Source organism: Neolamprologus multifasciatus, chromosome 1, assembly GCF_963576455.1.
Source record: "Neolamprologus multifasciatus chromosome 1, fNeoMul1.2, whole genome shotgun sequence".
NCBI classification, from domain to species: Eukaryota; Metazoa; Chordata; class Actinopteri; order Cichliformes; family Cichlidae; genus Neolamprologus; species Neolamprologus multifasciatus.
In genome coordinates, this window is record NC_140439.1 from 5,205,893 (window position 1) to 5,233,217 (window position 27,325).

The 27,325-nt window shown below is 41.8% G+C and overlaps 1 protein-coding gene across 5 annotated transcripts in view; it reads right to left on the reverse strand.

Annotated features, from left to right (window-relative positions):
* The window catches only part of cemip (cell migration inducing hyaluronidase 1), a 193,816-nt gene that overhangs the window by 6,758 nt on the left and 159,733 nt on the right, over window positions 1-27,325 (reverse strand). For all 5 annotated transcript variants that reach the window (XM_085165079.1, XM_085165070.1, XM_085165060.1 and 2 more), the window contains exons 17-26: window positions 24,445-24,530; window positions 22,032-22,163; window positions 21,562-21,597; window positions 16,890-17,045; window positions 14,017-14,197; window positions 13,435-13,650; window positions 11,663-11,874; window positions 5,903-6,088; window positions 5,316-5,520; window positions 1,141-1,227 (exon numbers count right to left, since the gene is read on the reverse strand). In XM_085165079.1, the coding sequence (XP_085021205.1) occupies window positions 1,141-1,227; window positions 5,316-5,520; window positions 5,903-6,088; window positions 11,663-11,874; window positions 13,435-13,650; window positions 14,017-14,197; window positions 16,890-17,045; window positions 21,562-21,597; window positions 22,032-22,163; window positions 24,445-24,530 (1,497 nt within the window). The remainder of the gene's footprint in view (window positions 1-1,140; window positions 1,228-5,315; window positions 5,521-5,902; window positions 6,089-11,662; window positions 11,875-13,434; window positions 13,651-14,016; window positions 14,198-16,889; window positions 17,046-21,561; window positions 21,598-22,031; window positions 22,164-24,444; window positions 24,531-27,325) is intronic.

Consider the following 27,325-nt stretch of genomic DNA (forward strand, 5'->3'; position numbering starts at 1 on the left):
ACTGAGCCGACCCTGTTGTAGTGAGGTCACACTAATCCTGGGGTTTTGTTTGCCCAAATAAATGATGAAATCATTCGATTCACAGATTTGAAAAAGGATTTAGGTAAAAACAGAGGGATGCACTGAAAACAACAGAGAAATATGGGTAGATTTCCTAACAAGAAGTGATAGAGGAAGGTTTGCCCACCTTTGAAAAGCCAACCTTACATAGTTTAGCAAAGGATTACCATCTGCAGCTTTAAATGAACTGGTAATATGTACCTGAAGAAGCCAGGTGGAAATCAAGGGTTTGTCTAAGCTCTTGTGCAGCCGGGTTTGCAGGAAAGCATTCACTCTTTTGCCGTGAACACTTCCAACCTTTAGAACTGCTCATCTCACAGAAGACAAAAGGGAAACAGCTCATATCCTTTTGTACCTGCTCACCCTTTCTCCCCACTCTCACACCGGATGTCACATCTTCTGACATCTAAGCACACACAGACATTAATTAGTTACTTCATCAGGCCATGTGCTCTGAATCTCAGGTTGTTGCACTTTGGAGGAGCATGAGGCTGAACACGGTGACAGTCTAGCACACAGCTGTCAGGTGGCTGAGGCAGAAAAGAGTCTGGGACCTGAGCGCAGGAGTTCAAGAGTGTTGTGAAAAGAAAGACACTCCAGACGAAGCTCTCAGGTGCAGAACGAAGGCTGATCACGCTGCTGTACTAACAAATGAACAAGGGCCTATTTGCACATGAAACATACAGCCTGGTGAAGGCTTTCCTGAGAAAGAGAGCAGCATTCTCACTCTGTCTCATCAGCTGATCGTCTCAGCTCCACATTAGCAGCTCTGCAAGATGAGTTTCAAGGTGATTTGCCTTCAAACATTCGAAGTGAAAGGCACATGGTTTAATCTCCCTTTAAATAATCCAGTGATGTTCGGCTTGAACTCATTGACCTGCAGTCTGACTCACTACATGCGGCACTTCAAGTCAGCAACACTGCTGGAACTTTCCACACATCAGCTCAGAAGATGTTTGTATCTTTAAATAAAAACATTCAGAGTGATGACGTTTAACAAAAGTAGATGCAGGTTCAATCAAACTCTGGGTAACTAGATAGTTAGAGCCATTCCTCAGGTGTGTCTGAGAGAGAGGTTACCTCAGTAAAGGCAAAGTCCTCCTTGATGTGGAAGAAGCGGGTGTTGTAGGACTCCAGTTTGATCTCCAGGAAGTGCTCTGAGGAGTGCTGGGAGAAAGGCCACAAAGAAACAGTGATGGTTTATTCACAGCAGCAAAAACACATTAACATGGGGAAAATATGACACTGAATGAGTGTTCAGGGGAAACCAGCAGCAGGGAAAATAAGAGGGAAACAGTGTGTATCAGATGGTGCTGAATATATATTTTTGAAATACAGGCCAACAGAATTTAAAATATCAATCACACAGCGAGCGACAGACAGCAGCACAAACACGAGTAGATGGTCTGCTTCTGAAAAACAAACAATATCAATACGCTCACTGTTACGGCCGAGCTGGGCCTTCTGAAACTGCCCTTGTGTGGGCGTGGTGTTTTTCTCCGCCTCCTCCTCTCCTGCCACTCCTACCCCCTCTGGTTCTCTCTCCCCAGGACACAGCTGCTCTTGGTTAGCCTCGTTTGCCACCTGAATCCAGTCAGCAGTCACCTCTGAGGCTATTTAAGCTGTTTGAGCTGTGAGCAGGCTGGTTTTCTCTGGTGTCTCCGCTTTGAGTGCGAGGTGTGTGAATTAGTGATGGTGAGATGAAGCCTCATGATGAACTGAAGCTTTCCACCCAATTGGTCGACTCATGGTTCGAAGCATTGTGATGATTCATTTGCTCTACTGCGCCATCAAGTGGACAATTCAAGTGAAGCGGGCTCTGTGATTATAATGATGTGTAAACCTCTAAACTGAATAAATAAATTGTTTTCTTGGTTATTTATCCCGAATATTGTCTCAGTATGTGTGATACAAAAGAGAAAGTGGAAACTATCAGGACAGAGTTTTGGTATGATTGTGTAACTGTTAGCCTCAGACAGTCAATAGTATAATTCAGATCATAGATCAGTACATTTGCATATTTTTATAACTATAAAAAGAAAGCTGACACTTTCGAGACTTTATCTAATGTGTAAGCATCACATCAGATGCCTTAGATTAGAATCAGTGAGCTGTCGGCTTTCAGCCCCGACCGTGTCCGTGCTGTCTGGTGAGAAAGGCGACATCTCACTGATTCTGATGCGTCAGCGCTTTGTGTTTACGTCTTTGTGCAGAATCGGTGTACCTGCTCTCATTTACTGTTTTAGCTGTTTGGTGGTGGTTGAAATGTAGTAATATTTATATTAAAAATCGATTCAGGATTTTAATGAATCGATATCACGTTATCCAAGCTAGAATCGATTTTAATCGATAATCAAAACCCGCTAGTACCTGTGTAATCATGCTTATGTACATCTGGATAATGACACAAACTAGTATTTGGAGCTTCACTTTTTAATAAACTAAAAGACAGAAATCAGATTATAGGATCTGTAGTGTTGTTTATTTATATTATGGTGCTTATCATTTGTGATATTTATTACTGTGTGCATACTTTATTAGGAGAGATAAAATGAAATAAAAAATCTCTTCCTTCCTGGTTCCATCGAAGAAGAAATGCTCAAGTAACTATGTAACACGTACGTAATCCAATTCCACAACACAGTGTGATGGGAAATCAGCTGTGTTTTTCTGCCCATTTTATTTCGAATCTGGCGCGAACCGGTGAACCAGTCCCTGAATCAGTCACGTGGTACGGACTGCCCGCGAGGCCTCGAACGTCACTGCATACGTAATCAAAGCAAGCCTCGATACGCGCTTCACAGAAACGCCCCCGAGATTACCCGACACACGATTCGACGCTTCGACACACAGGACACATCACTAGTGTGAATGTCCTGCCTATAGTGTGGAAGCAGTGTGCAGTGTAGCGGCTTCACGTGAGTAGTGTGGGCTTGTGGGCCTCGGCGGCAGTAAAGCTAGCTGCTACTATTGACAGGGTGAGCGTGTGGGTCCCTGGAAGTGCCTCCTCGTGGTGTGGAGTTTTTGTTTGGTTGTTCTTGGACTCATTTGTTACTGGTCCCCTCACTTGCATGCCTAGACCCCTTCGGGGGGACGTAACACTCACTATGAAACTAATATAAGTGAAGAAATGTGTCAGGTAGCAGCAAATCCTCTGGATTTCCACCAATAATGTACAAACTGTGTAATATGTCCAAATCTAGATGAAGTTGGTGTGTATTTCTCTTCCACAGCATGTCTTTATCCTGTCTTCCTTCTCTCACCCCAACCAATCACAGCAGATGGCCCCGCCCCTCCCTGAGCCTGGTTCTGTTGGAGGTTTCTTCCTGTTAAAAGGGAGTTTTTCCTTCCCACTGTCGCCAAAGTGCTGCTCATAGGGGGTCATATGATTGTTAAGCAAAAGGAGGACCAAGACAATATTAAGCAGGTGGTCAATAAAATTAAATTCAATGTTATTTATACAGCGCCAAATCACAACAGTCACCTCAAGGTGATTTATATTGTGAGGTCGACCCTACAATAATACATACAGATATAAACCCAACAATCATATGACCCCCTATGAGCAGCACTTTGGTGACAGTGGGAAGGAAAAACTCCCTTTTAACAGGAAGAAACCTCCAGCAGAACCAGGCTCAGGGAGGGGCGGGGCCATCTGCTGTGATTGGTTGGGGTGAGAGAAGGAAGACAGGATAAAGACATGCTGTGGAAGAGAGACAGAGATTAATAACAGATATGATTCAATACAGAGAGGTCTGTTAATACATAGTGAGTGAGAAAGGTGACTGGAAAGGAAAAACTCAATGCATCATGGGAATCCCCCGGCAGCCTACATCTATTGCAGCATAACTAAGGGAGGATTCAGGGTCACCTGGTCCAGCCCTAACTATATGCTTTAGCAAAAAGGAAAGTTTGAAGCCTAATCTTAAAAGTAGAGATAGTGTCTGTCTCCTGAATCCAAACTGGAAGCTGGTTCCACAGAAGAGGGGCCTGAAAACTGAAGGCTCTCCCTCCCATTCTACTTTTAAATACTCTAGGAACAACAAGTAGGCCTGCAGAGCGGGAGCGAAGTGCTCTAATAGGGTGATATGGTACTACAAGGTCATTAAGATAAGATGGGGCCTGATTACTGATACCATATTAATGAGATTTTTAGGACCGAGTACAATAACCTCAGTTTTATATTACTTTTTATGTCGTCCTAGCACTGAACCCTGTGGAACTCCATAATTAACCTCAGTGTGTGAAGAGGACTCTCCATTTACATGCACAAATTGGAGTCTATTAGATAGATATGATACAAACCACTGCAGTGCAATACCTGTAATACCTACAGCATGTTCTAATCGCTCTAATAGGATATTATGGTCAACAGTATCGAACGCTGCACTGAGGTCAAGAAGGACAAGCACAGAGATGAGTCCACTGTCAGAGGCCATAAGAAGATCATTTGTAACCTTCACTAAAGCTGTTTCTGTGCTGTGATGAACTCTGAAACCTGACTGAAACTCTTCAAATAAACCATTCCTCTGCAGATGATCTGTTAGCTGTTTGACAACTACTCTTTCAAGGATGTTTGATATGAAAGGAAGGTTGGAGATTGGCCTATAATTAGCTAAGACTGCTGGGTCTAGAGATGCTTTTTGAGTAAAGGTTTAACTGCAGCCACCTTGAAGGCCTGTGGTACATAGCTGATTATTAGAGATAGTTGATCATATATAAGATCGAAGAATTAATCAATGGCAGGACTTCTTTGAGCAGTTTTGTAGGAATGGGGTCTGACAGACACGTTGATGGTTTGGAGGAAGAGAGAAACCTTTTCTTCAATCAGTGATGAGTAGTAAGATGTTCTAGATTTACGAAGGACTTTCTTATAAAGCAGCAAACTATTTCTCCAGGCTAAATGAGGATCTTCTAAATTTGTGACACGCCATTTCCTCTCCAGCTTACGAGTCATCTGCTTTAAGGTGCGTGTTTGAGAATTATACCAGGGATCAAGTGGTGTGATTGTCACAGTACTATACCTGGTTACTGTATATTGCACCTCTACTGAATCTCTCCACTCTCCCTCTTTACGGTGTGTTTCAGAGTGGATTTTAACATTACAATGAACACCAAGAGAAGAAAATAAGCATTTCTTTTAATCTCCCATCTAGCCAGGACATATATTCTTTCTATACTTCTAATGACATGAATAATGCCAATTGCACAGGAAAATAGTGGGAAGTTGGAATCATTTTAATTTCATTGCTCACCAGCCTGGCAGTGGGAATTTTCCTGGGCATTGGAACATCGACAACGGGCAGCTCAGCATGTTTGGGGTACGCCTGAGCCAAGCAGTTGCTGGGTGGACTGCCTTTTGGTATGATTGCTGTGATCTTCACCCTCTCACAACCCTTCACAGAGCAGAAGGCAAACGTCTCTCTGTGATTGTGGGCTTTCACCTTCAGGAAGAGGAGGCTGCAAGACACACAACAGATGACAGGCATCATATGCTTTCCCTCACACGTAGCAACCACAAACAAATCACACTGTTAAAGGTGTTCCTAACATCTGACATTGCAATGCACAGAGGTTATACAGCACATGTCATCTAACCCTGAGCAGTCATGTGATCAGTATATATCCAGGGTCCAGCTTTATGTGTGCTTAGTCACAAAAACGTAGCTCACAGCTTTGCATCTTTAATCGTAGGAATGCCACATGTCACTTTGGGCTGATGTAGCTCTATTTTACTGTAAGACTGATCTTTTCTGTGTCTAAGCCAAATCCCTGTATATTTTTCCTAGTTGTCCTACTTCTGGTAACGAGTGTAATGTAGTGGTCTGTGCGTGGGTCGGACCCAGTGTCTTCTTCCCAGTAGTAATATCCTCTGGCCAAGTGCGAGTGGTTGATCTTGTCCTTCTGAGTCGTCCTCATGAAGACGCCAGTCTTGCGGGTTTGTTTGGTCAGCCGATTGTGGATGTCTGACAGGATTGTGAAGGTGGTACCTTGTGGATAGCAGAGGCCCACGTTGATCCAGTCGTTCCTGAAACACAAGGAAAACACCAATCCAATCCAATATGATCGGATTTAATTTCAAAAGCAAAAACACGGGGACATTACTATCAGGTATTTTTGTGTAAATGAAACTGAACCTTATGATTTGCACAGCAACACATGTACAGACTTAAAGTCAACATGATATAAGCTGATGTTAAACGAGCTACTAGCCTGCAGACACTATGAGGCAGGTTCAAAGGAGGGACTAATGAGTATTACCTTTAATATCAGCTTAAATTCTAATTGACTGGTACCTTGATGTAACCTAAAACTGTAACTCTCCAAAAGTTGATTCTGTTCATCTGGACGTAGCGTTTTCTGGGAGAAACGTTTTGTCACTCATCCAGGTGACTTCTTCATCCTCAGCTGACTGCAGGTTTCCCCAATCTTATAAACAGAGTAACATAGTGTAGCTGTTAAGTGCAGGAGGATTGGCAGGATTTACACATCGGGGAAACCAAACAACCTCTGGCTACAACACAGAAGAGCCACCTCGTCAGGCCAGGACTCTGCAGTCTATTCACACCTACAGGCCAGTGGACACTCTTTCAATGATGAGGATGTAACATCCTGGACAGGGAGGAACGCTGGTTTGAGGGCGGAGTCAAGGAGGCCATTTACGTGAAAAAGGAAAGACCATCTCTGAATGGAGGAGGGGGCCTAAGGGTCCATCTGTCACCATCTTACATGCTGTGATTGCAGCCATTCCCCAACTCTGTGAATGGTACTCATGGTCTTTGATCAGTGGTTGTTATCAATGGTCATGAGAATTTGCATAATTATGATTAAGGGACTGACCTCCCAGCCCATTGTTCCTTCAGTGGGCTGGTTTCAGTCATTATGCAAATGTCCTGTTTATAAGATTGAAACCTGCAGTCAGCTGAGACTGAAGACGTCACCTGATGATGACGAAACGTTTCTCCCACAAAACGCTACGTCCAGATGAACAGAATCAACTTTTGGAGATTTATTTTCCTGGATGATTGAGATGCATCAAGACGCTAAAACTGTGACCACCACAGCTTACCAAGCTGTCCAACAAAACGCATTACCATAAACAGAATGCTGTTTAGACTGCATGAACTGCCAAGTATATTCATGCAACCTTCAAATAATGCAAAGTTCAACTTGCTGTCAAACATATTTCATTATATTAAAACCATTCACATCTTATACTGATGATTTAAAAACTCTAAAATGATTTAAATGCAGTCGTTATATTGACTGTTTTACATCACTGAGCAGTCCTGACATTTCAAAAACGTTCTCTGACCTTCCTCTTAATTTAAAATTGGTTTAACACTGAAAAGAAAAGCAGTGACGTGAACAAGTGGCTTCAAATGAACTAAATGCAAAGTAACAAGCCTGTAAGGAGTAGAACGTAGATGTGTTCCTGTTTTGTAGGGAGTGAGAATAAAAAGTTGAAGTTGCATAATGACTGAAACTAGCACCACTGGGCTGTGAGGTCAGTTCCTTGATCATTAATGTGCAAATGACCATTAATTAACAACAACTAATCAAAGCCCACTGATCACTGATCAAAGACCAAATGTACTGTTACAAACTGTCACGGGTGGGGAACCTGCAGTCAGCTGAGACTGAAGAAGTCACCTGGATGAGTGATGAAACGTTTCTCCCACCGAACACGCTGCGTCCAGATGAACAGACTCAACCTTTGGGGATTGTTTGTTTGATGCAGGCTGCACCATTTAAAGACTCACCCGTCTATCACAGATATGCTTTAGTATTCAAAAATATGAGTTTTTAATTTATACACTGTGGCATGGGGCTGATTCTCAGTCATGTGTGTGCAGCATACAGAATGCGTGTTATTTGCATTTACATTGCAAAACGTTCTGATTACCTTAATGACTCTTCTGTCAGCTGCTCAGCTTAACTATTCAGGACTTCACAAAGCCACGCATGCTGTTTATCAATCATCAGTTCCCCTTCGTGGTCTACTGAAAGGTGCCAGCTCTACTTAAAGACTAAATACATGAAGAAAAAAACACTAAATAAGGTCAAATATTATGTGAAATAAAACCTGCCATATAAACTGACTCAAAGTTAAGGAATCAGATCTCTTTAACTCAAAAGCTTCTTCAAAATTAATCTTCTACAAGATTTTTTGTTAATATCTTTTAAAACAAAACAAACAAAAACTGTGTCATTATATAAAAGTCAGACAAAAACATAATTAAACTCGTCAGTTTACTCTCGAAACAGAGGTTTTGAGTCAAAACAGGAACAAGAAGTCGTTTGCCTCACCTGCTAAATACCACAATGAGCTGTAGATGGAGCCATTGTTCTTCACACAATCAGTGAAAATGATTCGTATTAGTTCTGTCATGTTTTGATTCAGGCCATCAGGGATTAACCGACAAGCTTGAAATAACAAACAGACTTCATGCAGTTTAAATAGCTCAGGGCCGCACCATGAACGCCAGCTGAAGAGAGGCCCAACCTCAGAAACCTATTTTTGCAGCGAATCGTTGGAAAGAATGTTGAGAGGTGAAGGGGCTGATGGGCTCCATGAGTTTCATTCAAATTAATAACAGAAATCCTCTAAATATAGACTCTAGTTTCAAAGCAAAATCCATGTGTTCAATAAACTCCCGTCATGTTCCCAATGACTTTAACTGTTTCATCGTTCTGTGCTCTTTCACAGAGGTAAGGTCAAGGGTCGACTCACCACAGCAGCCTGACACCTACCTACAGTCCAGTTAGGAAGTTCCCTAACTGAGAGACATGGCCTGGAATTATCTGTGTGGTGGCCACAATCAAAGCTCTTCCAATTCTCCAAATTTGTTTGAAGATTTGAAGAACTGGAACAAGAAATGACAATAAAACTGGAAACAGGAAAGGAAAGGGGGCTTCAGTGCTTCCTTTATTGCTTCCTTATCATAGGATACACTGGACCGTCCTTTATGAAAAGGGAGGAAAAAACATTCAGTCTAATAAGTCATCGTGATGGACCATCCAACCGATTATGAAAACAATCGACATAATAAACAAAGCAGATGGAAACGTTCACTGTAACTGCAGGTTCATCCAAAACATCCTGATAGATTTAACAACAGTTTGTTAAACTCACAGCTGAGCTTGGAAAATCACTGTTGTAATAAGAACTGAAGAATGTGAGCTTATTATGATCTACATTAATGTTAATGTTCTGTATAATAATAATTATTATTATATTTATTAATAATAATGTTCTGTTTTCATCAGCAATGTCCTTGTTTTTAGGATTAATTCTTACTTGAGGTCAGCTGGGATAAGTGACGGACTGAGGGAGTCATAGAAATCCTAAACAGGGAGGAGGAGCTTAATTACTTTTGATCAACAACAGATACAAGAAAATAAGATGGATCTAATTTATATGCTATGGGACAGATTTACCAAGTGAGGGAATTTATTGTCGTGTCACAATTGCAGGATGATCTAACGATGCAGTGTAATTTATTTACAAAGAGGCAGCTAGTTCACTACAGTGAAACCAGCACTCTGCTGAGATTCAGTGGCTCAAAAATCCAGTGTGAGCTCAAGTTTCACACTCTAAAAACAGCGAGGGGAAATAAATAAGAATGAGAATCAATATACTTTTAATATAAGAAATATCTCTTATGATAGGAATCACCAAGCACCTGTGCAAAGGGTTCTGAGGATTAGGAGTCAGGTGGAGCTCAGGGTTTATCTAGAGGAGAGCTGCGTTATTACAAACTATTCAACCCTGTAAACCTGAACTCTGTGTGGCTGAGCTGTACAATGTGCAGACGAGCTGATGGCACATACAGTCCTCGCCGTCTCTCACAGTCCAGAAAACCATGAAATCAAAGAGAGGACGTCCATGCTGCTTCAGAAAGTGTAGCTGGACGGATGAGCTAAATAAACTTCTTAGGCATCCAGAGTTGAGACCAGGACGCAGAACTGCAGTCTTACATAGTTCTCTAAACTATTTCCTCCAGCTTCAGCCAAAGATTTGATCAATTTATCTTTATTTAGCGTTTAGTTAAAACAACTATGCTTGACTTGTGCCACGATATGCAGAGGCAGATTGTGTGGATACTTTTTATGTGAGGACCCAAATGCAAACAGACAGGGGGGGGGGGGCATGGAATAATGACGAGGAGGGGGACATGGGAGCTAAATGTTGGAAAACTCAGACATGAGGATCAAACACACAGAGGGACACAGAGGACAAAGACACAAGGGGAACCTAAAAAACAAATGACTGAACTGATGTAAACTCAGAGACGTAATAAGATTGAACTCAGAACTAACCAGTTAAATAATAATAATAATAATAATAATAGCAGATACCAAAACACAAGTTGATTCACATCATGTGACGTTATGCACTGTAGAGGCTGAAATACCCGGTGAAGCTGAGGCACACAACTGATGATGTGCTGATGCTAAAGCTTCTGGGCTGCTTTCTCATAGTAGCCGTCCCTCGAGACTTTCTCCATTTGAAGCAATGCATCATCAGGGATTGAGTTGTTGAGCTCTACTGCTATTATGAGGAACCAAATGTATGCGTCTGTGAAGGTTCTCAGTCATCCAGGTCATCGTAGTCAAAGGAGCTTGCAGACCCAGCAACACGCTCAGACAGAAACTGGTTCACAAGACAAAACTCCAAAACACAAACTTAACAATGTGGTGTTTGCTGTACAGCAGCGAGGAATGCCCAGACCTCTACATCGGAGAGACCAAACAGCCACTTCACAAGCACATGGCACAACACAGAAGAGCCACCTCCACAGGACAAGACTCAGCTGTCCATCTGCATCTAAAGGTCAAAGGTCACTCTTTGAGGATGCCAACGTTCACATTGTGGACAGAGAGGACAGATGGTTTGAAAGAGGAGTGAAAGAAGCATCTATGTCCACTGTGAGCGACCATCTTTGAACAGAGGCGGTGGTTTACGACACCAACTCTCTGCCATCTATAATCCAGTTTTGAGTTCCCTCCCCAGACGCCTTAACGCCCACTCACACCCTGGGCCATCTGACCTCAGGAAATCACATGATAAGGTGGGGCCAGGTTTCACAATGAACTCACCCGAAACTCTGGCTGATTGGGACCCACACCCAGTTCCACACCTTGGCTCAGGTGATTAGAGGATCATCAGGGGGTCCTTTTGTCCCTCTGTGGGGGGAAACTCCCACTAGGTTTATATCTGGGACTCTCCACCATTTGACCTTAGAACTGAAGAAGCTTCTCGGATGAAGGTGAAACGTCTTCAAGTAACTTAAAGAAGTCCAGGCGCTTTTCTTTGCAAGCTCCTTTGACAACCAAATTTATGAAAAGTCTGTGAAAAAGTAACCTACTTCCATCAGACCAGGACACCCAACAGCACAAGGGTAAGTATTCAAAGGAAAACACTGAAGAACCATGTTAGCTTCTTTTAATTGGCTCCAAGGATAGAATTTCAAATCTTTCTATTTATATACAAAGTGTTTAATGATCAACCTGACACAGTGTGTGTGGTAAAATGGTAAAATGGTAAAATGGTCCAACAGTACAGACATCGGTGCTGTTAACGTGTTTATTCACTGACTTGTTGAAGTTGATGAGCCAGATGGTGACCTCAGCAGGTGCCGCCTGGTCCCAGTGGATGGTATAGCCTTTGGCCAGGGTGACCACTGGCTGGAACTGCTGGTAATGTTTCCTCTTCTCCAGGGCGCCTTCAAGTGTTAGGGGTCGATCAGGGTATTCATCCCTCACTATCTGCATGTTAAGGTTGGCAGGGTTTCGTGTTTGAATATAGATCTGAAAAAAAAAGAATGCATTCCATATAATAATACATAATATCATAGAAGTGCCTAATTTAGTAGAAGTATCAGATTTTAGTTATTCAATTAATAACTCTGACTTCACTCCACTCTTTTCCTTCCAACCACTTTGTTCACTCTACATATGTTCGGTGCTCTGTATTGTAAACCCGACACCCTCATTGTAAGGGCTTGACTTTACAGTATAAAGTGGCGTGAGGTGACTGTTGTGAATTGGTACAGGTCACTATGTTTGTTCATACACTGAATACCTGCACACGATGCACACAGATATGGATCCAGATTCAACACTAGCCTCTAATTCACTTTGAAAGATGGGAACTTGAAAAAATCAGCTATGGATGCATTGGTTCACTTTGCTTGTGCTAATGTAATATAGGTGTCAGCTAATTGAATCACATTTACTTAAAATACCCAGAAGCACGAGGGCGACGCTTGTGCAGCTGGTTGGTTCGAATTAAAATGAAGGAGATGAAGTTGACCTTGGTGGTGTGCAGTGGCATGAGTCAGTCGTTGTTGCTATGATGAGCCCCCCAGGAAAGATACCACACCAAGACACCAGGCACACACCCACTGAAGCAATACATGCATTTGAATCCTGGCTAAGAGCTGAAGTTGCTCTGGTTTAGTGACTAATGACAACCTTTCTAAAACAGGTTGTCATTAGTCACTAAAAAGGTGCCAGAGTGTGGTCATGGTGCATTTTAGTGTAAGAAGGTCCGTCCTTGTGATTTTGTGTCCCAGCTGGGTTTGACTGCCACCACTCAACTGTCCAGCTGCTGCTCCTTGTTGGTCCGGGCTGGTAGCTGGTGTACATTCCCCTCTGGCCCCAGTTTAATGTACGGGTAAAACTTTCTGTGGTTGGCTTCTTTTTTTTACACAATGAGGTTGCTGGCTGTCCAACCCATGTGCAGTTTGGGAGGTTTGTCAGTTTAAGTGCTATGTTTCCTTTAACCTAGGTGGCCTGCCTAACATGACCTCCCACCTAGGCTAAAGAATTTTACATTGGACTGTCCTTTTTCTAGCCAGATCCCAAGGTTATTGAACTCCTTTACATTTGGGGCATTGGTGTGAACCAGGAAGTATATGCATGCTAGTGGGCCCTGTTTGGGACACCTTTTGGCCTCCAACATGCTCCAGGATCCCAGATGTGCATACGAATCGTGGCTGCGGAGAAGCTGAGGAGGCTGAATGACAAGTGAGGTCAACTTGACTCTTTTTCAGCTTCTGTGAGCTGTCTTGCAAGACAAGCTAGCATTTAATTATAATTAATTATAATTATGAGAAGTCAACACCTGACTATTTGTGTTGTGGAGTATAAATAAACAGCTTTGCACACAAAGACTGTTTGTGATTGAGGCTCATTGTGAGGGAATGCAAAATCCATTGTGTATTTGTTGGCTTTATTGCACAAAGAAGCAGACATTTCCCAAAACATATTCAGAACATCAGAAAATAACTGGTGTTAAGAAGGACTTGAAACAGCACTTTATTCTTATCCCTTCTGACTCGGATACCCCGACACCTGCTGACCCACCTGTGCATAGTGCCCACTGCAGATAGCACCCTTCCAGTCAGGCACATCAATGCAGTCAGGGTGACGAAGCAGCCAGTTGTCTTCTTTAACCAGGAAAGCTCCGGGATACTCACTGACTGATCCATCAATATCATGGAAGACGGTCGTCTTGTCCCCGTCCATCTGCATTTTACTGAACCAGGGACCCGGCTCCCCAAAAAATACCCGAGATGTGATCTATAAGAGAGGGATGCATTAGTCTAGAGCCATTTACTGTGGCTTTTTGTGGCGCTACGCATCATTCACATTCAATATCCCAAATGTGTTCAGTGTTTCTTTATTTTCAACATTTAAAACATGGCTCTATATTTGAATATATTTGACATTTAGCTGAGAAATATCCAGAATTATTCAGTCGATCTGATAATCTACAAAAGTGGAGCATACAGGACACAGTTTTCAAATAACAGCAGCATTTTAAAATGGTTTTGTGTAAAGCTACAGTTGTTGTTTTTCTTCCAAATGAAGCAAAGATTCAGGTTTGTAAAAACGTGTTAAACCAGCGTCTCTGGTTTTGTGTATTTCACACAGGAGTGGACTCACAGGTACATGGTCAAAGGTGATGTTGGTGACATTATTGTTGGGGCAGCTCTGCCATGAGTTGTTGAGCCTGAAGCCAAAGGCACTGGTGTGCCTTCCCTCTAGTGCCGTGTATTTCCTAAATGTACAGTCCTGTACATTGATCGGCCCATCGTAGATCTGCATGCCTCGGATTGGAAAATCACTGCTCAAACACAGAAACGTCGTCATTGATGTTTGGCTCTACATACACGGGGACAGAAGCTTCAGAAAGTCACTGAACTGCAAAGAGACGCACAATCACAGCACAATGTGTTTCTTTGAGACAAGTCTTCAAGGAGCTATAAAGGTTTTATTTTCATGTGCAGCAAAATGCATGGCTGTATGACACGTGTAGTCAACATCATCAAAGAGGTTGTGTGTTAGCTACAAGAGAAAATAAAGAGTAACCAGCATGTCAGCAAGTCTTTTGTGAAACATGTTATTAACTGGCTCTGTGGGAGAACTAATGTACTCTTTGTTATACTAATTCTTGTTGTGTAGATTTTTGGAGGACTTTCTGTTATTAAATTGCATTTCAAAAGGATGCATCAAGTATGCATGTTGATGGGTGTCACTAAAAAGCTTTTCTTTACAGCAGCTCTCAAGAAGTGGTCAGCAATGCAGCACATGAGAGCACAATAGTGTCAAAGGATGTTAGTCTAAACTGCAGATTAAGGCAGAAGTGGTTTAAATTATATTTTTCCTCACACAACAAAGGGATCGCTAATAATAAACTGGTGAGACGTTCTTTTTGTACACTGCCCAGATGGCCATGGGACTGATTTCTGAGCATCTATTCTGGCTCTCACACATACCAGCCGCGATTAAACTGTTATTTGACACAGACTAAAAAAGTGCAGTCAAATAACTGCAGTGGCCACACATACTTTGTTTTTGCAAAACAGGTTCTTATGAACCGAGAAGTTCCAGAGTCGTTACTGATGTAGAAAAACTAGTCCATGCATTTGCTACTTTGAGTCTGGACTACTGCAAATTTTTATGATCCCTGTTATTATCATGCAGTTAAAAGCTCCCTGAAAAGCATTCAAATGCTGCTGCAAATGTACTGACGAGAATTACAAAGAGACACCGCTTTGTCCCGCATTAGTTTCTTGTGATTGATTCCCTGTTAAATGGAAACATGGAATTAAAATACTTTTCAGAAATAAAGTCTTAAATGACACGGTTCCATCTTGAAGACCTCATATGTTATTATGATTTTAATACAGAATTATGCTCTGTGGGTGAAGGCTGAAGTCCTCAAAGTAAACATGGAAGGCTATCAGGACCTGCTCACGAGGAAATAGCTCCCAAGTTTGGGTTCAGAAGACCGACAGACTCAGAGGCAACTCAGAGACTACTTTTCAAAGGAAGTATGAAGTTCGCGTACATCTTATGGCATGCTGAGTTGCGTAATTAAATCATACAGGCGCCTCCAATTCAAGGAAATTTCTGTACTATATAAAAATCTAAGAGAGAACACGGCAACATCAACTGAATACATAAAAAAGAAATGGGAGCAGGAAATAAAAACTGATATCTCAACTGAGGAATGGTTAGATATGTGTGAAACCCAGAACACAACGACTAACTCAAGATGCTGGAGAGAATTTGGATGGAAACATCTTACTCGATTCTTTATTACACCAAAAATCAAAAGTAAACAGACTCAAGACAGTTTCAAGCTGGAGAAGATGTAACATGGAAGCACAGCATACGCACGTGTTTTGGGAGTGCCTGAAACTGCATAATTTTTGGAAGAACGTGACTCTTGTAATAGGCAATATCTTGGGTCAACAATTTTAAAACTGTATATCTTGGGAATATTAGAGAGTATGTTATGTACGATGACTTGTATTTGACAAAAATCCTGTTGATAGCTGTAAAGAAAACTATAACAAGAAACTGGTGCAAACTGGATCCGCCTTCTTCAAAAGACTGGTTAAATATTGTTGGAGAAATCTATGCAATGGAAAAAATGACTTACATTCTCAGATTAAAGGAAGATATTTTCGTTGCTAAGTGGGAGAAGTGGACATTATATGGCACCAAGGAAAATTAATGAAAGAACAAAACATTTAAGGTCTATAACTCTGTATATCTATTGATGCTTGCCCGTATAAAAGTCTGTATATAAGCTGGAGTTTGTATGCTGCGGAGTAAAGGCAGGTATGCATACGGTAGTTGATTAGAATTGGCACCCACACCTTTTGTTCGCTTTAGTGTTTTTGTTTTGACTGTGTGTTTGCATGGTTATTTCTCCTGTAATGCATTACATGTCTGTGTTTAAACTGTGACAAAACTATCAATAAAAATTACAGTGTCAAAAAAAAAAGAAGACCGACAGACTCAAGTTTTCTCTCTCCCATAGTTTGTGTTTTTCCTCATTTGTCTTTACTCCTTCTTTTGTCTCATCTTTTCCTTCCCCTCCACCCAGTCATAGCAGAAGGCTGCCTGGACCTGCTTCTGTACTCTCTTCTTGTTAAAAGGGAGTTCTTCCTCCCCACTGTCACCAAGTGCTTCATAAATGGTGACATAATACAATTTGAAAAACATTGTAAAAATACAGTTGTGACCTTGTTCTGAATAAATCAAACTGATCTGAACAGAATATTATAAGCATAATGAAGTAAATCAACCTTACCACGACACACTGACAACGTAAACATGAAAAAACACAATATCTGTGTTTTTAAAGCAATTATTAAATGTACATTTTGCTTTTCAAACAGAGGTTTTTTTTATCAGTTGCTAAGAGTAAAAAAACTAAAACTAAAATTTCTGAAACACCACTATTGAGAAGAGAGTTTGTGAGCTTAAAAACAAAAATAAAATTAGCTGTAATCGCCACTTACATGCCACGTGGCAGGGTCCTGTCAGTCAGGTCAGGACCCCCAGGGCCCCACATCCTCTTGTCTGGCAAAGGCATACCACGATTGTCACTTTCACCCACGAAAAGTGAATTCTTCACCTGCTGACGAGAGCCGTCATCATCTGGAAATGTCCCTCCACTGCACACAGACAGTGTGAGTAAATTCATGTAGTTAAGATCTGTTTTCTGTTGTTGATTATGTAAAGCTTAAACATCCAAGGCCCTGAAAATATACAATACAACATGCCAAAGCTAAAAAACAATGGAAAAGTACATCACTATGATTTAAATGCATGTCAAAAGCTACACACTAACATCTTGGTTACACTCTGCTGTTATAATTGCAGAGTTTATGCATTGGTTATTAACCCTTTAAGACCTACCATAGAACCAAGTCTGCCAGAGCTTATATTATATTTTTACATGCTGTGGAGCCATTTTTGGGAGCATTTCAAGTTGCTATACATCAATACAACCATTATAGACCAGATTTTAATAATATGTCTGCATTAAGTGCATAGTAATTACATAAATTGCAAAAAAGTGCAATAAACTACAAAAAAATTGAAAATCGTTTTTGTTTTTTAACATATATTTCTAGTTAGAGAAATTTAAGAGGCTTATCCCTCAAAACTGTAAATACAAAAAAGTTGCACAAAATAGTTTCCCACCACAGGAAATTTATTTTGAGTGTCTTCAGAGTTTTATTTTTGAAATACACCAATTTTTATATACTGCAGGGAAAACGAAAATAAATATTATAATGCAAATTTGCAAAAAAGCAGCATATGCATCAAAATAAACTATTTCCAGCAGTGCAATATGAGTCCTAAGCATCCCAGAAACCACACAGAAAGTCATAAAGTCAAACATAACTTTTAAAAACACCAGTATAGGCTCATAAAGCCCTGATGGTAAAAAAAACTACATTTCCGTGAAAATGACGTCACTTCCAGTTTCAGGCAGGTCATGGCGGTCATGCAAAAGTTCGCGTTGACGTCTATTCCAACGTAGGAAGTGTTATGAACAGCTGATTGGAAAGCTATATGTGGAAGGAAACTGTGACCGAGGACAAGCTGATGCCATAAGATGGAAGTACAACTCCTCCGGTTTCATATGCAAAAAGAATTTTTGCGCTAGCTCACGTGGTTGCAGAGCTACCGGGATTTAAAAATAGTTACGCAAAACAGAGCGTGCTGCTCTGACCGGTTTTAAAGGATTAAGCAATCCTTGTGTTCCTCAAAGACTTGGTGTGTTGTTTTAGTGCAGCACAGTAAGAATATATGAGTAGGTTCACAAAAGATAAAAAGAATAGTTGTTATTTATAACTCAGTCATAACAAATTAAAATGTAACAGTGTGTGCTTTTCCAAACATTTTAGCTTAGCTGCTATATACAAGCTAACCGACAACCAAGGTAATATGTAGCAATATGTTCACCAGAAACAGAAGAAGTCATTTGCAAGCAGCGTCTCTCAAGAGCACCTGCCTATCTACCATCTGCCGATAGTTGTGGTCAGAAGTTTGCATACACTCATTATGAGTAAGCATGTCAGGGTCATTTTAGGATTTCTGGTTTGAATTGTTCCTTTTCAAGGGTTGAATGATCATAGAGCTGGATTCTATGGTTGTGTCCAAATTCATGGGCTGCTTCCTCCTGAGGCCGCATTTGTAGACCGATTACGTCACAGCGACGCGCCGAAGGCTGTCCAAATTCGTAGACTCCTCCGAATGCAGCCGACAAATGCGTCCTCCTTTTCCCCGAATTTGAAGGATGGGTCGGGTGTGTCCTTCGTGGCCCACCATATCCCAGAATTCATATGGATATGGTAGCGCGGCCCAGCCAATTCCAGTTTCCAACAATGGCGGCCGCTACTAAGTTTTAAAATTACTCTTACTAATCTTTCTGGGTCACAAAATAAACTTTTAACATATTTTCAGGTGAGAAAGTAGCTGTGTAAACATCAAATATCTGCTCGGTTTATCAAGATATCGCATATTTGCAAAAGTGCTTCGACGTTTTCGGAGACGTCTGTTACCCACCAGCTCGATAGCTAGCCGGGAGCTCGAGGGTCACTGATGCGGCCGAGAACGGCACAACTCCTGGTACATCATTTTCAGATCACCGCAGTCTTTCGCTGCTCGGGTTAAACGTAATATATAAGTCACTTAAACAACCTAAAAATGTTATTGTTGGGCTTTTTTCACTGTTTGATTTGTTCCTGAGTAAATTGGTTTGGCTGAGATTAAAGTTATAGTTTTCACACAGCTGAATAAACGTCAAACAGAAAACTGATTAAACAGAAGTGTGAGACGGTCGAGAGTTTACGCCAGTGTCCTGTTATATTTTAGACAGCAAGGAGCAGACGGCTGAGTTCATTAAACTCCACCGAGACAGCAGTGACGCTAATCAGAAGGCTGGACCGTCCAATTTCCCACAGCCATTTACTTCCGGCCTACCCGACCTTCTGAGGACCCAGCCCACGTAGACCGCGATGGCCGGGTCCTCAGGAGGATGCAGCCCATGAATTTGGACACGACCTAAGTATAGTCCAAAAATTTCCAAGATGGCTGATGTTGGGGATTTGGGAAGGCCTTCCGGAAAGCTTAATGTTAGCCTGCTTTATCCACTCCAAAATCAGTTTTGATGCATATTTAAAATCACTTTCTGTTGAGCTTAAAAATGCTGAATTCGGAAGCATCTCTCTTGGTCAGCACCCTCTCAGTCCATGGCAATGTAAAACGTGCTTCACTGTAGTGACCATAGTGTTCCTGCAGCTTCCAGTTCATTGCAAGCTTGAGCCCTTTTGGTTCCTGGGTTGTTCCTGAACATCTTAACCAATTTCCTCTCGTCTCTGGGTGACAGTTTGGGTCTTCTTACAGACCCAGGCAAAGGTTTGACACATCGACACAACTGTACTTGTGTGCAGTTATTTGAACCGATGATCTCAGAATCTGCAGTTGCTTAGAAATGGCTCCAAGAGAACTTTTCAATCAAACTTCTGTTGAGCTCTTAGACTTTCCTATTGTCCTGGGAAGAGAAACTACCAGCTGTTGTCAATCATATTCACTAACGAGGAGTTAATAAGCCTTGTAAACTTAAAAGACATTGTAGAACTTCACACGACTGTGTGGATTAGGGAACATCAAAATTCAATTCAAACTTACGCACCCAATTCTTGGTGTTTTTTTAAGTGATTAATGTATCCTGCACTATCATTCCACCCTTGAAAAACAAAAGTTCAAAGACACAATTAAAAGCCTAAAACTACCCTGACATTCATGCCCATGAAGCGTGGATGTAAACGTCTCACCACAGCTGTAAGTTATATAACCACAGGAAGTTCTGGTATCCATTAAATGCTGTTAGCCTGGATGCCACTGTCCAGGTCAACCTGAAAAATATACTGCAAACACAACTTCAACTTCAGTACACTGCTGAAAAAGTATTTGCCTGACTCATTTCTAATTGGCTCTACCTTTAATTACTTTAATTTAAAACCATGACATAAGCTTTTGCCATGACTGATCTTTGCTATGGATCGTGGTGGGGAAAATGCAACTGCATAGGTATCCCGATCCGTTTGTGTTGGTTGGGTGTTGACTCTTCAAATTATCCCTATGTAGAATGACAATAATGGCACCAGCTAAGCTTCATATGCTTATCTTTATCAGTTAGAAAAACTTCTACATAATTGATCAAAACTGGGCATGTTTCTCAAGATATCATCAAAGAGTCAAATCCTGCCAACACCTCTGAGTGTTTTGTGTTTGTTGTTCTTAGTCTTTGGTTAAGAGCTTTCTGATTTCTGTATTCTTGTAGTTATGTTTCTGTATGCATTGACTTTTTCCTTTCCAGTCACCTTTCTCGCTCACTATGTATTAACAGACCTCTCTGTATTGAATCGTATCTGTTATTAATCTCTGTCTCTCTTCCACAGCATGTCTTTTATCCTGTCTTCCTTCTCTCACCCCAACCAATCACAGCAGATGGCCCCGCCCCTCCCTGAGCCTGGTTCTGCCGGAGGTTTCTTCCTGTTAAAAGGGAGTTTTTCCTTCCCACTGTCGCCAAAGTGCTTGCTCATAGGGGGTCATATGATTGTTGGGCTTTTCTCTGTATCTATGAAGCGCCTTGAGGCGACATTTGTTGTGATTTGGCGCTATATAAATAAAATTGAATTGAATTGAATTGAATTGAATTGAATTGAATTATTAAATATGGAGTTTTGAGTTTCTTTTTAGGTTTTATTTAAGTCTCCCCAAAAAGCTGATTCTGTTCATCTGGACGTAGCGTCCAGTTAGGGGCCTAACGATACATCTTTCACCATCATACAGTGCTGTGATTGCAGCCATTCCCCAAATCTCTGTGAATGGTACTAAGGTGGTGGTTTTCACATCTTAAGTTGTTTTCAATAAATTGCATGCTCAAAGAAAATGTTTTTGTCCTTTGTGGAGGGGGGGGGGGGGGGGGGGGGGGGGGGGGGCTCCTAAGCTACTTTTCACTCTGCATCAGAGCACTGCTTTTCTAACAGGATCCTAAGGAGACTCCATATAAGGCATTTTCCAATTAGGCAGAGAGAGAAAGTGAGCAGGAGAACAATAAACGCATGCAACAGCCCTTTTTTCTAACATGATTTAATAAAGGGGGAGTCTTACCTTGCTAAAGTGAGGCCAATGCCATTATCAGCAAATCTACCGAAAAAAGGAATATTATCATTAGAGGCACAGAAACACAGAAACAATGTGATGTTCCCATGGATACACACACACACATCCACACACACACACAAACATGCACACACACACAAACATGCACACACACACACACAAACATGCACACACACACACACACACACACACACGCACACACACACACACACACACATCCACACACACACACACACACTAAGAGACTAAAGCAGATAGCAAGTTATTGTTAGATGGGATGAATTTCTCTTCTTTCACTGTCACTGAACGTGCAGAAAAACACTTGCTTTGTTTCACATGCATCCTTTTCAGTGACATTCACTCGCACTAGAAGTTGATAAACTTTACTTATTCACTAGTTTATTTTACTTGGGTAACAAGTAAAATAAGTAAAATCGCTCAGTGTGTGCATCACTCACTGGCAGTCATCTAACCACACATCCCCTCCTCTCAGCCAAGCTCCATGGTCCTGGTTCTTATAGGCAACGAAGTGATGGATGAGAGCTGGGACTCTGGGTTTGAACGGGTCAGAATCCTGATGGGGGCCATACCTAAACAACAGAAGGACATACAGTGCTAATATTTAACAATATTTTTCAAGGCTGCAAAGGAGCAACTTATATAAACTGTAATGTTGTAACTTTTTAAATGGTCATTCATCCATCCATCCATTTTCTTCTGCTTATCTGGGGCCAGGTTGCTTGGGCAGCAGCCACAGCATTGAAGCCCAGACGTCCCTCTCCCTAGCCACCTCCAACATCTTATCCGGGGGAACACTGAGGTATTCCCAGGCCAGTTGAGAAGTATAGTTTCTCCAACGTGTCCTGGGTCTGCCCTGGGGCCTCCTCCTGGTGGGACATGCCCAGAAGACCGAACTCAGGAGGCGCCCAAGATGCATCGATGTGGAGGAGTAGCTCGTGACCATAGGTGAGGGTAGGGACATCGATCTGGTAAATCCAGAGCTTCGTTTAAATACTCAGCTCTCTCTTCACCATGACAGACCAGTGCAGCGCCCGCATCACTGCAGCTGCAGCACCAATCCGTCCGTCTGCTCGCCGTCTCCGCACTTGTGAACAAGACACTGAGACACTTAAACTCCTCCACTTGGGGCAGCAACTTGTTCCTGACGTGGGCGCTCCAGCCGTTTCCGGCTAAGGAGCATGGCTCCACCACCACTCTAATGTGAGCTGGAGGCCTCCACCTGGTGAAACCAGCAGAACCACATCATCCGCAAAAAGCTGAGACAACAGTCTGAGACCACCAAAGTGGAAGCCTTCTGCCACTTGACTACACCATCTGTCATCACTGAATCGAAACAATCCTAAAAATTATGTTCAGAATCGCTGACAAAGGGCAGTCCCGGCATGGTCAACACCCACTGGGAATTAGTCAGCTTATTGCTATCGATGTGGACCAAGCTCTCGCAATGCTTGTTCAAGGACTGAACGCTCATAGCAACAGCCCAGATACCCCATACTCCCAAAGCCCCTCACACAAAATACCCAGAGGGATGTGGTCAAATATCCAAGTCCACAAATCACATGTAGACCAGTTAGGCTACTCCCACCCACCATCAAATATTCTTGAGAAGATAAAGAGCTGGTCCAGTGTTTCATGACCAGGATGAAAAGTGTATTGTTCCTCCTGCATCCAAGCTTCAACTAGAGTCTTATTTCTAGCACCTTGGCGAAGACTTTCCGGGGAGGATGAGGAGTGTGATCCTCCTACAGTTGGAGCACACTCTCCGGTCCTACTTCTTAAACATGGAAACCACCACCCCAGTCTGCCAATCCAGAGGCGCTGTCCAAGATCTCTATGTGACAGACCCCAGTGATGGATGAGCCATCCCACATGAGTCTCCAGGTGGAGCAACCTCGAGAACCCCACCTATGGACTCCAAGAATGCTGGGTAATTTAAACTATCATTTGGCACATAAGTGGCATTTTAATCCACAGTAAAAGAGCAGTTCAACAAATGGGATTGTAAGTAGCAAACGGACTGGTTCTTATATAGTGCTTTTCTATCTGAGCACTCAAAGCACTTTACAGCAGCGGTCTCCAACCTTTTTTGCGCCACGGACCGGTTTATGCCCAACAATATTTTCATGGACCGGCCTTTAAGGTGTCGCGGATAAATACAACAAAACAAAACTAGTACCGGTACAAAAAAAAGAAGATTTATTCATAACACACGTGAAAAGACCCAGGAAAACAGAGTAAACGATAAAAACGATAACAAAATAACACTGAAAACCGATAAAAACCCTGAAAACTATACATTTCACACCTGAGCCTCAACTCTCGCGGCCCGGTACCAAACGACTCACGGACCGGTACCGGTCCAAGGCCCGGGGGTTGGGGACCGCTGCGTTACACAACTTGTACATTCACCCATTTACACAAGCACTTTTTTCTAAGTGCTTCCTGTCCAATAATCACACGCATTCATCGGAGAGCAACATGGGGTTAGTATCTTGCCCAAGGCATTTGGCATGCAGACTGGAGCAGACTGGGATCAAACCAGTCTTTAATTAATAATTTTTAATTTTATTTATTTATTTTTACCAGATAGCCATATGTGTGCGACTAGTATCTTTTATTACTTGACAGCATCTGTATCTTATTAATGATTAATAACACAAAAACCATTGCACTGACAGATCTACACTTTCTTTCTCCAGTAAAAAGTTTTTCTGCCCATTTAATTGGCCTGTGCACTGACAATATGAAAAAGAGCACGCCCAGTGCTCACAGGAAATGTCATCATTACAGACTAAACTCATCACACTGAATCACACTGGGTGGGATGTGATTTCTCATACAGGGTCTGACCTGGCTCCTATCAGAGACAGGAAGGGTCTCTTGTCCTTGTTGTTTGCCTCGGTCGTCTTAACTCCATTATCAAGGATCATTCCAGCCTGAAATAAAAAGACAATAGAAATTGTGAGTTTGTTTGCTCTGTAAGAAAAATGTAGAATTTTTAAAAAGACATGGACTTTATTTATGTGAGAGGTAAAGCCGTGTGCTTGGAGAGCAGATCACTGTGTTCAAGGATTATTCAAAGATTATCACCATTATGAGACGAAACACAAAGAAATCCAAGATGCACTGACTGCACTGATGCAGAGCAGGAATAGACTTGAACTTTTGCTAGCAAAGGAGCTTTTTCACAAGTTAACACATCCAGTGATAGAGCAGTCAAGACCAGCTTTCCCACAACATTACAAAAACCAATAAGCCATTCACTGGTTTAGTTTATCAAAGAGTATTTGGTGGTGCTCTAACACGCCTTGAAAAAATGAAGGATTTGAAAACGGCCCTCTCCAGGTGAACCAAGATGGACGTGGACATTATGGGAAATCTGGAGCTTCAGTTTAAAAACAACGAGGACAATTTTCACGTTTTCCTACTTAGTCATGGACCAGAGCAGCACGGTTACTCCTCTTTATACAAAAGAGGTACCAGCAGAACTTTAAGTCGATGTTACGGTTGGATTTTTATTTGTCTCTCAAAGGGGAGAAGTTTCCACACATGAGCAGACGTGAAGATGTTGGCTCTCTTTGGAGCTACCTTTATAAGCGAACAGGCATTCTCAGGGAGGAAGTTTAACAAATCCAGGTGCAGATCCTGTCTCAGTGACAATGTCCACTGTCTCATGCATTTCCACCTCAGATGAACGTGACTTTAATCTGCTTGTTCAAACCCAAAACAGACCAGATTTCTCTCAGTGAAAAAGAACTGCAGATGTAATTAAACTACAAGTAAAAAAGCACTTAGTATAACAGTTCTACATCTTTAAAATATTGCAAAAACTGTTTTAGAAATATTGATTAAACAGTGATAAAATGCTGGTACTACACCTATTTCACATTTTGCATAATTGTAATATCGACTCTTCCCAGTAGCAGTTTATAAAGAGATCAAATTAATATTGAGAAGAATTGAGTTCGTCTTATTGGTCCCTGGGTAAATTAATTGTTTAGCGCTGATTAAACAAATGGTTTGTGGTTAATTTTGCATGTAACTTGTCATTATTTGGAAAAATGTCAAAAGTATAATAAATAAAAATATACTGTCAACAAGTTTCCAACTGAAGGTACAATATTTATTCAGCGAATGAATTTTGGGTTGAAACCTCTACCTCCGTCCTGTTTCCCTCCCTTCGTTGCAGGAGAAATGCATGAATGTTATGAAACATTTTTATTGGCTTCTTCGAGCAATAACTCAGGCTCAGTAGCAGAAGACTTCTCTTTTGCACCCTTTTCCAGACACATGTTGAGCAGCCCAGCATCAGGTTGTAATTCGCAGTAAACCAGCAACAGCTGCTAGCTCGTATAATCCCTTTTAGTGAAAACTCTGTAAACTCTTTTGGCCCCAACATATTCCATAGGTCTTTTAAAAAGCTGACCCTTAACTTGACCTGCATTACTTTCCGTGGCATTTAATAACCGTAGATGTCAGGTGGCAGTGAAAACCCAAATGTTCCAAAGACCTGCAGTTGGATCTAAAAGGGAGTCTATAGGGTTATAGTCTATAGGGATTCCCTTTCTAACCTCAAGGAACTGCAGGTTCTGCAACATTTGGGTTTTCGTTAAAACGCTCGACTTTATAGTAGAGTTAAAATATTTTATAGCATGCTACAAAAAACACTTTAGTCTTTCATTTCAACTGCATCTTTTCTTTTCTTCGTTTGTCCCTAGCTGACAGTCGACAGGGGAGGTCGTCCACGAAGCGAATACGTTGGGTGCCGTAGGGTTTCCATCTTGGTCAACGATCCACTTCCCGGCCTTGCGATCTCTGGCCTTGACCTTTGCTTGCTCCAGGGTTAGATGTCGTTTTTTAAGATCGTCATCAATTTGCTTGATCTAAGTCTTCTTGGGTGCGTCATGCTTGATTCTTCAGCGGGCGGAGAGGCGATGCAGCAGAAGTCGATGCCGGAGGCGATGGTTGCTCATGCAACAGACGTGGCCAAACCAGATTGCAGTCGTTGCTTCCATCGAGGGTTGCTGGTGACATTGACTACGTTTTGTGCTGTTGATAAGATGGTCAAGGAGGGACACTCTGATAATCTGATGCAAACAGTGGAAGACCTCAAACTTGTTGAGGTCGTGCTTGAGGATAGCAACTGCATAGTAAGTGACAACTCTTTGTAATCAGTCTTGACTTAGAAGTGTGCCTGCTGTGGCTGACAGGCAGCTGTAGCCTGTAGCTGTGTGCTGAGTTTTGCCCATGTTTGTGTACTTGTTTCCTTTTTCCTTTTTAACTCCTTTCTTAGCTTACTTACTCCTTAGTTACACAGGTTTGTTAGCATCAGGATGATACGTCTCAGCTCCTCAACATGCCACTGACTACATCCATGTTTTTATACACTCCAACGTGTCTAAAATATAATAAAACATCTCTTCCTGTTAATCAAGCCACTCGTATACCAGTGTCACCAGTGTCACTAGACTACTCTTCATAAACTCTGTTTACCTTACCATGACATCGTATAAATTTAGTGAGCAGCAGCAAATTGGGTACATACATGTGAGGGGCACAGAGATAAAAATCAATCAATAAATAAATGAAATCAATTTTACTTTAAAATTGTTTTAGACATTACATACAGGAATAAAATAGGGATGAAGTGAGACCCGGGGTTTGAGTGTCATATTATCTCAAACAGTGACAAAGGTTTCTATTGGACTGAAAAAGGTAACAGGCCTTTAGG